The sequence below is a fragment of the Choloepus didactylus genome, chromosome 22 (assembly GCF_015220235.1).
Source record: "Choloepus didactylus isolate mChoDid1 chromosome 22, mChoDid1.pri, whole genome shotgun sequence".
In the NCBI taxonomy this organism is placed as follows: domain Eukaryota; kingdom Metazoa; phylum Chordata; class Mammalia; order Pilosa; family Megalonychidae; genus Choloepus; species Choloepus didactylus.
In genome coordinates this window covers 27,971,600-27,982,555 of record NC_051328.1, presented here as the reverse complement: position 1 = coordinate 27,982,555, position 10,956 = coordinate 27,971,600, and the positions used below count along the sequence as shown (strand labels likewise).

Below are 10,956 nucleotides of genomic sequence, written 5' to 3'. Positions count from 1 at the left end.
TGGATAAATTGTTCCACTTCTCCAAGCTTCTATTCCATCATTTGGGAAATATGGGATTTACCTCCTAAACCCATAGAAAAGACTAACCCAAATAAGTGAAAAGGAGACTGTATCTAGTAGGTAGCAAACTCTAAATAAGCAGGAGCTATAATTATCTTCTTTCATAGTCTTCCCTTGCTGGGAATGACCTCTGTTTTGGACACTGGATTTTCAATAAATGGGATTACCTATTTCTCAAGGGTTGCTTCCAACCCAGGCTTTTTAAAAATTCTTCTAACTTATTTGTGAATCACAAACTAAAGACGCGAAGGTAAGGAAGGAGGAGGGGTAGCTACTTTGTGCTAGGAACTGTGCTAGGTACTTGGCACAGACTATCTCATCTAATCATAAGACCATCACCTTAGTCTTTAATGGTATATATAACAGAGAAAAACGAAGCAATCTAACTGTCTAACAAAGTACTGGAAATTTGGAATATTATGAATCCTTACAAAATAATGTCTTTCAAAAATACCTATTAAGATGGGAAAATGCTCATGCTATGGTGCAAAGTGATAAAAATCAGTTCACCATCTTTCCCTACAGACACTGTATAGATGTGTACCAGGATATGTCAACAATGTTCAGTAATAGCCCCAAGATGGAAATAACTCATATGTCCATTAGCAAGATAATGAGCAAATTGTGGTATATTCACACATGAAATATTACATAGCCAGCCATAAAAATGAATAAACTAGCTACACATGCAACAGCATGGTGACTCTTACAAGCATAACGTTAAGTGAAAAAAAGCCAAGTTTAAAACAACACATATGGTATGACTCCATTTATATAAAGGTCAAAATGGGGAAAATTCAACCATAGTGTTTAAAGGGATAAATTACAAGGAAAAGCAAAGCACTGCTTACCATGAAAGTTAGGAATAATGAGGCAAAGTGTGCGAGAGAAGAGACCCAGGAAACAGCCCTGGCAGGGTGCCTGGCAATGCTTTTTTATTTTTAATCTAAGTGGTAGTTCCTTTATATTATTTGTTAAATTGTACCTTTATGTCCTAACTGTGTTTCATAATTTAAAATGTTTTACAATAAAATAAAAACAAAAGGAAAAAATATAAAACTACACTTTCAGTATGATCTCAATTATGCAGATTTCCACATGCAAAGGAAAAAGGTGGACACTGGTTTTCTCTGGGCAGTGAAATGTAAAGGGATTCACATTTTCTTCCTTATACATTTTGTATTATTCAAATTTCCTATAATTAACAAGTATGACTTTTATAATAAGAATAAAAGCAGAACTACCAACTGCCCAGCTCTAGGCTCTTCGATTTAATTATACAGCTGCACTGAGTCCCTCAGACGTAGAGTGTCCTGCCAGAGAGAAACAGGAAGGGAGAGCAGGCCATAAAATTGAAATCAATACGAGGCCACACCCCAGGTTCTTGTCATTTGTGCAAATGATAAGGCCTTAAGGGTCTCAGCTGATGGAAACTAGCAGAGCTACTTCCTAGGTTATCTCAGAGGTTATAAGACTCCCCGCCCACTCTCTTTCAAGACCTGGAAAATCAGCAAGCAGCTAAGGAAGAAGAAAGAGGTATTTCTTCTTCTTCTCCTTCTTCTCCTTCTTCTCCTTCTTCTTCTTCAGTAATAACTACCCCTTTTTAACTTTTATTGTTGTCATGGTATTGTATTGGGACATCATATGCATTAACCCTAACACAGCAGTTCTCTAAAGTGAATTTCATTATCCTTATTTTACACTGCTATCCTAGGGCTCAGAGAAGAGGGATGAGCAGCCCAGACTTCTGAGTCCAAAATCGGTGGCTTTTACACTCGACCACAATTTATACTGACTGGTGTGACCATGACAAGTTTTTTCAGCCATTGTATTGTATCATCCTCACAACTCTGTAAAGTAGCAGAGGTTAGTGTAGCTGTGGGGAATAATGTGATCTGCTGCAGGGCAAGAAGCCATAATCTTTGATGATAACTTGTTTTGTTTTTTTTTTTTTTTTGCTTAAAGGGGGGAAAAACAGAACTTTTTCCTTTTCTCCAACCAAACACCAATACATCTATGTCCCCCCAGGAACTAGTAATTACCTCCTACAGGAAGGGTGAAGATGAAAGTGACACAGAGGCCATGAAATGTTATCTCCCTAAACCCCGAGTGGAGTGAACAGGCAGGTGCTTTCATGCTTTTTCCCCCTTCCTTTTAAAACAGGGATTAAGATTAGGGTTTAAGATTTTGTGGACATTCTGGCTGATCACGGGATCTCTCTATGGACCTCATCTCCTAGTTCTTCCAAGGGCCTCTTGTTTTTATTTTCCACCCCGCCCTAAGGGAGTTACCTTCACGCTGCCTTCAGGGAGTCTGCATTCCAGGATCATCTCCCAGTTGCGGGAGAGCGTGCTTCCTCTTCTGCTTCTCCCGACCCACTTCAAGGGAAGTCTCCCTACCCGCTGAGTCTCCTGGGTGTTAAAGCGGCTAATGTCACTTTAAAGCCAGTGCTTTCTCTCAACCTGGTCTGTGAAGATGGGTTGTTCATTTGGAAGAAGAGAGAGGGCAGTGGAATTTGCTCTGAGTAGGGACGGTTAAGCAAAATGCAAGTAGGAGGAGGAAGCCAAGAGGGGAGCCGGTGAGTCAGAGGAGAAAAGCGGCTCAGCCTGGTTAGCTGTGAACCTCTCTAAAGCAGTGGAGACGCCTAAGTCCTTAACAAGGTAAGGGGAGAATTTTTCTGTTTACACACCTCCAGTGCAGGGCCATTATCCCAGGGCCACTGGAGCAGGAGTATCAGATAACCTCGGGCAGTTAAGCTGGGATTTCAATGGTTGGGGGCAGGGAACGGCTAGTGGAGGGGAACTGAATCAAAATCACCTAGGGAATCTTTCTGAGAAAGCACAAAACCTGCGTACCAGCCACTCCCTCCACCTGGCTCCATCCCCAAAAGGGTCTGAAAGAGTCTGGATGGCTGGTGGGACTGGTCTGATGTATATTTTGTAAAAGGTCCCCTGAGGCATTTGATTAGTGCAGATCTTGGCTCCAGAGCTCAAGTTTCTGTACTTCCTACAGCTTCTCCTGTGTTCTGGTGGTGGGAAGAAGGAGATGGGGTTTGGGAAGCTGCAGATTTTCTCCACAGTTCAGGTGAGGTGTAATAATGGAAAACTCACCTGGGTCCCAAAAGACCTAGATTCTGATCCAGGCAGGACCAATACCAACTAATGATTGAGTCAGTCATTATGAAAATTCAGCTTATTTATTCTGAAAAATGGGGTGTGGATCATCAGTGTCCTATATATCTAAGTGGGTCATAACTGTGGCTAAAAGGGCTTTGAAAATTGTCACATGCCATTCAGATGTAAAATCTGATAGGTTATAGGGTCAGCACACCAGCAGTGGTAGAGAATTCTGTCTTGTATGACCTTGGAACTTTGAATTAGAATCGGAATAATTTTACATGTGTAAAGTGAAAATAGCATCATATCCACCCTTCCCTACCTGTATCAATGAGGGCACCTCTAACAGTAAAAAAAAAAAATGCCACACAAATGTTTGTTCATGTGGTCATTCATTGGGAGAGCTGTTTCTTGAGCGCCTACTTTGTGCCAGGCATTGTTTTTTGGCTCTAGGAACATAGCAATGGCAAGAACCCAGGTGCAGTCCTCCAGACATCTTCAGTGTAGTTATAGTTATCCTAGGGACACCTTCTACCCAGGTGCTTATGTTCCAGTTCCTGAATTTACAGGCTAATTGTCAGGATGCTGATTACCCAAACCCAGCTCTATTCTCTCTCCGTTTGTGCAAGACTTTTTCTGCCATCTCGAATTTCTGGTTCTGGAAGCATAATCTCACCAGGGAATCGAAGTTAGGACTGTGCTGAGTGGTGGCAGCCAGGGTTCTTAAATTGATGTTTGTTTGTTTTTCTCAGAATTCCCCATCCTGTTTCTGAAAGATTATACAGTACCACTTTTGGGGTCATCTATAATTCAGCCCTCTGTAATCAGGCTGCATGATGAGGTTAGTCATCCTGGTGCCTTCACAGTTCCTCTGCCTAACATGGAGGTTCTTCCTTAGAAAGGGAAAAACTCCTTTCATGATGTTTTTCAAGATCCTAAAGAGCTAGTGACTCCTTAGTGACAGACTGTCCTTTGTGTGCTAAGTTGATACCACTCACCCATTATTGGGATAACCTGCTTTAAAATTATTTGGGGGTGGTAATGGTAGGAGGTATTGGTCTTTTTTTTTTTTTTTTTTTTTTTTTAAATTGTCTCTCCCACCTAGTACTGGGCTGGCTCAAGCAAGGGAAGTATAGTCCTGCAATGGGGCTTTTAAATTTTTCTTTTTAATAAATATATTTTTTAAATAATGTTCATGGATTTTCTAGTTTTCATATTTCAGGATAGAAAATATTTTTTTTGGAGTGAATATAACTAATATCATATGGCGTCAAACCTATGTCTCTATTAATCCTTGCTCCATGCAACTGAACCATCTGGCTGTGTGTTCAATACTCAATAGAATCATTAAAATTTTAATAACTGATATGAAAGAGACATCCAGGTGCATTTCAGAAAGGAGAAGTTTCAGTTTTCATTCCTTTAACTGTTTTCTAGGAATATCTATGCCTTTTCCCACCTCAACTTTCATTGCTTTATTCATCTATTCAACAAGTGTGTAATGAGCCCTAATGAGCTGTAGGATTGTTACATGTCTGTAGACAAAGATAAGCTTTACCCTTAAGTTATCAGAGCCTCAAGTAGAGACATTTATATACAGCAACTTACTATAGATGCTAACAGAAAGTTTGGGGAACAATTAAATCTTGGGAGGAAGGGTGATAAATTTCAGGGAGAAAGTGACATGTGGGCAGAATCTTGAAAAAAGAAAAAAAAAAAAGAGTAGTGGATATAAGAAGAGCCAAGAGACAAAGGAGAGAGGCCATCACCAGAGTAAGGGACGAGCAGACAGGTGATAAGAAGGGCATAATTCAAGCAAACAGTTAAATAGCTAAAAAAAAAAAAAAAAAAAAAAAGAATATTTGGCCAAGAAGGTGTAACTAGGGACTTTGGGAGTGAGTCATGTCACAGTCTTCTCACAAAGACTGCAGAAGTTACCCTCCATGCAAGACAGGGGAAAAGAGGAGGTCATTAGATTGGAGGAAATTGCCATAAAAAGCCTCATACAGCAAGGCCAGTGCCCACCAAGTGTTCTTGTTCTTCCCAAGACTTTAAACAGTCTGGTGAGCCCTGTCACCTGGCTTCTCCTGTGGTCTCAAGAGCATCTGCCTCTACGGCTGATCCCCATCTCTGCAGAGATGAGCTTTGCCCGAGATACATCCTAAAGTATTCCTTAGCTGTTCCAGTCAATCCAATCAGCTACTGTCCAGACCCAGGGTGTTTCTAGAGACTTTTCACAAATGCATACCCTCTTTCTGGCCAGGGAAAGTACTTATGAGCAGAGAAAGAAGGGGGCGGGGGCGGGATTAGGGGCAGGGCGGTTCCATGCGAATTCCTGAGAACCTTGGAAAATTCAGTCCTGAGTGTGAGCAGGGGACAAGGGTGAAAGTCCAGCAGCAGCTCTGGGCAGGAATAGGTGTGAGGCCAGGAGAGCTGACTGGCAAGGAGTGCTCAGAGTCGAAGAGCCCTGCCCCAGAGGCAGAGCTGGCCCAAAGCCGGGATGGGGGGTGGGGGGTGGGGGAGGTGAGTGGGGAGGGGGTGGTAAACCTTTGAAAGATCTATTTTCCTAATCCGTAGGGAATGTCACCTTTTCCTAGAGATACTTACAGGCCTTGCTCTTAAAACTCTTATCAGTTGCCTGATAATTATAAACAGGTGAAGTTCTCTATTTCCTCCTCTCTCGCCTGCTCCACTGTTTCCTATCCGTGTTCCAAACTTTTTCTCTACTCACATTGCCCTTGGGAGAAGCTCTCTTGTAAAAGTCATCTCTTCCATCTTTGCGGCAAGGGGCATCATTGGGCCATTATCAATAGTGGCCAAGTTCTAGTTTCCTTTTGAGCACAAGTTTTAAAGAACCAGATGCATATCTTGGTTTTGTTCCAACCTGTGGACAAAGATTACAGGCAGAAATTACCATTGATGAACATTTCTCCGGCATATAGCAAGGGGCTTTTAGGCCACCAGTTAGAGATGATCCCCACTGGATCCTTTGGCACATTTGGAGGAAGGGCATTTGTAATGGATGTTGTAACGAATGGAAGCGAGGGGCTTCTCTGCCGTTGCCCCACAAGGTCTGGTTTGGCTCACAGAACACTTCCTAGAAGGTTTGGGGGACTTCCAAGGGAAGCCCAGGAGCTGGCAAACCATTTTCTACCCCTTCAGGAAGCTAGCTATAAACTCCAGAGAGACACACGTGGCTACCCAGTTCCTCCTCTAATACCTCTGGAACTCTTGACATATATAATGGTTCATGACTGAGATGGATCCATCTGAGCAATAGGTATCATAGTTACATATACAAACACTCTTTGACTCAGCAGCTTCTGGAGATTTATCTTACACAATTGTGAAATGATGTGTGAACACAAAGGCCATTACTGAAACGAAAAATTGGAAACAATACAAAAGCCCATCAATGAGGAAACTATTTAAACTGTGGCACATTCATAAAATGGAATTTTATGTAGTGGTAAAAAAAAAAATGAGGAAACTTTCTGTTCTATTATTGAAAGCTCTCTAAGACACTGTTAAGGATAAAAAAACAAGGGGCAGTACAGAGTGGACAGCTTGCTACATTTTGTGCTATAAAGAGAGAAAATTAAGAGTACATATCCATTTCAATTTTCCTATCTATTCTTAAAGCAACCGAAAGAATACATAAAAAAAAAAAGAAAAAATCCACAAACCCAGTTGCAACCTGGGGGCAAGTTAGGAAATGGGCAGTTTAAGGACAGGTGTTAGAAGTAAACTTTTCACTGTCTAGTGCTGACAAAACACCAGCTAGTAGATAAATACTAGCTGTTAGTTATCAGAGAAGAGGTAACAGATTCAGCAACCTAGTAAGAGTCTTAGGCTTTCTTTTCCCTGGAAAAGTACTGTGATCCCTTTAGAAAGTATGTCATTACTCCTCTTTACAAACAGTTCTAGAAGTTTTCTAACTTATGACCACAGGCCTCCTCCACAGACATAACTGCTTGTTACAATGTTTTCCCTCGCCTGTCATTTGATATGTTAAAGATCTGAGTGTGACAAGTGAGGCTGCAGGCTGGCAAGCACCCCTCTGATTTCTTTCCTTGCATGTGAAATCTTAGGAAAATCTTTTTTTAAATTCTGAGCCCGCCGATCTAATGTCCATCATAATGACACTTTTAAAAATTCTGAACCATGTGAATATTACCTATTAAAAAATTAAACATAAAATATTTGCTGGAACTAGCAAACCCTAAATCCAGGTCCAATTAATGTCTGGAAATACATTCTCTCTTCTTTATTAAAGCTGGGAGGGAAAATTTCTTGGGCATATAATGTTATGCAAATTAACTCCTTAGTATTGTTAATATTCCACATTATGTGAAATAGCTATTATATTGCTCAAGAGTTCCTTATGTCACAATGTAAGGAAGACACCCAAAATGATAGAGTCAGGTGAGGAAAAGGGTTAAGGCTCCCCTTATTACAGTATTCTAGCATAGCACTGAGAACAGTGGAATTTTCACATGAAACAAGCCCTGATTGCGAAGGGAGTAATTCAGGGTTGTCATCAGTCTATATGAACCTTGGTGTGAATGACAAAATGAAACTCCTTTTTCTAGATATTTAACCTCCAAAATCATCCTAGTATATTTATTTTGTTGGCCCAAGATATTTTACTATCACCTACCAGAAATTTTTTATAATAAATATCTAAATCCTTCATGAGATGGCAGTCCTTTGTGTTGTGCAGTGTACAATCTGCCTAACAGTACTGGGCAGCCCTGAGTAGGGTATTCCCTGAGCATCAGTGCAGTGGCTAGCAGATCACAGATAACACTACTGCAGCTCTTAGATTGGCTTGCTATGCTTTTATAGAGTTGGCCAGTAAAGACAAAGAGCCCAGATGAATTCAGATAGTTGACTACCTACAGAGAAGCAAGGTCAGAATTCTTTCAGTTCCCCATATGTTTAGTCCCATGATAATGCCACCAAACCAGAGGGGACCAAATAACAAGAGCCACTAACACTTGGCTCTGCTACCAAGAAGACAACTCTAAATTAAAGTCGAGCAGTTTTATAGCCTGTAGCCATAACTTCCAGGGAATCCTGGTGGGGAGTCCTGCACTCAGTTGAAAGAAGGGAGGGGCACAAGAAATGGCTTTGTGGCAGTCTCGCTCTAGAAAGGGGGCGGGGGAGCAAAGCTCTCAAGGCAGCTCCTTGCAATGCTGCTGATCTCTCAGATTCGGAAGGAAATCTCGGCATTATACCAAGACCTGGGTCAGACTGCAGCCAAGCTTTGCCTGCTGGGGCTGCATGGAAACATGCAGGATGAAAGGAAGGAGCTGTTCCCCTACGTATCAATTAATCATGCCTGGGTTCAGGCATTCTCAGTAATCCAATGGACAAGATAGATAGGAAGGGAGGGAGTTAAAAAGCCTAACGAAAATAAGTCATTGATTCACCAACTGTGAAGGATAGGAATTGATTTGCAGAGGGATTCATGCAACTGGTTGCAGAAGGGTTCAGGCATTCTAGCTGTTTCTTGTGAGGTCAGGTGATTTTGGCTAGAAAGGGAGGAAGGCAGACATTAAACCAGCAGCCTAACACAGCTCCTTTTGCTTGATCCTTAAAGGTCTTCTACTGCACAACGATGCTACCAAAAAAAATCAAGCTTCTGCTGTTCCTGGTTTCCCAGATGGCCGTCTTCATTCTATTCTTCCATCTTTCCGGCCACAACCTCAGTTCCCTGTCTAGGAAGGAGGAGCCCAAGCCTGTGCATGTGCTGGTCCTGTCTTCCTGGCGCTCGGGCTCTTCCTTTGTGGGGCAGCTTTTTGGGCAGCACCCAGATGTCTTCTACCTGATGGAGCCTGCCTGGCATGTCTGGATGAGCTTCACACAAAGCACTGCCTTGAAGTTGCACATGGCAGTACGGGACCTGGTCCGGGCCATCTTTCAGTGCGACATGAGCGTCTTTGATGCCTATATGGTTCCTGGTCCCCGGAAACAGTCCAGCATCTTCCAATGGGAGACCAGCCGGGCCCTGTGTTCCCCGCCTGCCTGCAGCATCTTCCCACGAGATAGGATCATCCCCCAGGCTCACTGCAAGGTACTGTGCAATCGGCAGCCCTTCGAGGTGGTGGAGGAGGCCTGCCGCTCCTACAGCCACGTGGTGCTCAAGGAGGTGCGCTTCTTCAACCTGAAGGCCCTTTACCCACTGCTGATAGATCCTGCCCTCAACCTGCACATTGTGCACCTGGTCCGTGACCCCAGGGCTGTGTTCCGTTCCCGAGAACGCACTGCGGGAGAACTCATGATTGACAACCGCATTGTGGTAGGGCAGCTGTGGAACAAACTCGAGAAGGAGGACCAAGCCTACCACGTGATGCAGGCCATCTGTGAAAGTCAGCGGGAAATCTATGAAGCCGTCCAGTTCTTGCCTGAGGCCCTGAAGCAGCGCTACCTGCTCATGCGCTATGAGGACCTGGTCCGGAAGCCCCTGACCCAGACTTCCCAGATGTATGACTTCGTAGGCTTGAAATTCTTGCCCCGGCTCCAGACCTGGGTACATAACATCACCCAAGGCAAGGGCACGGGTAAGCATGCCTTCCACACAAATGCTAGGAATGCCCTCAATGTCTCCCAAGCCTGGCGCTGGTCTTTGCCTTACAAAAAGGTTACTCAAATTCAGAAAATCTGTGGTGATACCATGAACTCGCTGGGCTACCGCCAAGTAAAGTCTGAGAAAGAGCAGAGAAACCTGTCACTAGATCTTCTGTCTACCAGCATCCTAACCGAGCAAGACTACCAGGAGGATTGAGGAGGCTCTGCCCCCTTCCAGTACCAACCTCAGTCATGGCAACTGAATGCTTCTGAGCCTGAACTGTCTCTCTTCAGGTGAGCATGAGTTGCGCCCATGTACACTCAAGCAGAGAAATCTTTGTGTCTATACTCGTGTCCAAAGAGAGACTCAGGAACTTACATGACTGGCACAGTGCAACAGTGGTGTTAACTTTCTCCCCCCCTTGGCCTTCCTCTCGGCGCATACCTTGAAAAGCTTGTGGCTTGGGGTCCTGTTAAGCATGGAGCAGTGTCAGTGGAGTAAATCCGTAAACCTCTCTGTCCACACCTTGCCTGACAGGAAAGAGGAGAGATGGTAAAAAGCAGGGAAATGGACCTTCCATCAAAGAGCTTGTTGGCAGATTCCAGAGGGATGTGAACTCTGAGCCCTCGGAGCTCCTGGTAGTTTCACAGAAGGGAATGGGAGAAGGGTTGGATGTTTACATGTGAGTGTGTCCATCACAATTATTGGTTATCAAAAATAAGAAACAAAATCTCTGCAAAACAAAGCAAGCTCTTATGTCATGGAGTGGCTGGGCCCAATTTGGAAGTGATTAGCCTCAATGTTTACTTACCATTAGGACATTTTGGCCTGTGCCTCTGCCATCCATTAACATGAAAATTCCAAAGTAAGATACTGGTTGGAATGTCCCCTTTTGTGCTTTCTAATTACTAGTAGTAAACACTCATTCTTATGAGATCCTAACCTAAGAACATGATCTTTTTTTTGTTCGCTTTTGCTATTATCACCCCCATACACAAAATATTGCTAAGATAATGTTTGGTGTCAGATGGTGAACTAAATCTAAACCAATTAATACATTGCCCTCTTTCGAGTTAGTAGAAAACAGATAATCAGCAAACAAGACCTTTCTGGCTTGTGAGAGATGTAACTTGTGATAATGCCATATGTATCTCCCTGGGGTCTAGGGAAGAGTTCTCTTTAATCTGATCCCTCGGCCAGAGGAGC

General features: G+C 43.1%; 1 protein-coding gene across 1 annotated transcript; it reads left to right on the top strand.

Annotated features, from left to right (window-relative positions):
• The first annotated feature begins 2,637 nt into the window (after window positions 1-2,637).
• CHST4 (carbohydrate sulfotransferase 4) lies at window positions 2,638-9,966 on the top strand. The gene is made up of 2 exons (XM_037815790.1): window positions 2,638-2,720; window positions 8,782-9,966. The coding sequence occupies exon 2, from the start codon at window positions 8,800-8,802 to the stop codon at window positions 9,964-9,966; it is 1,167 nt and encodes a 388-aa protein (XP_037671718.1). The 5' UTR covers window positions 2,638-2,720; window positions 8,782-8,799.
• Window positions 9,967-10,956: the final 990 nt, after the last annotated feature.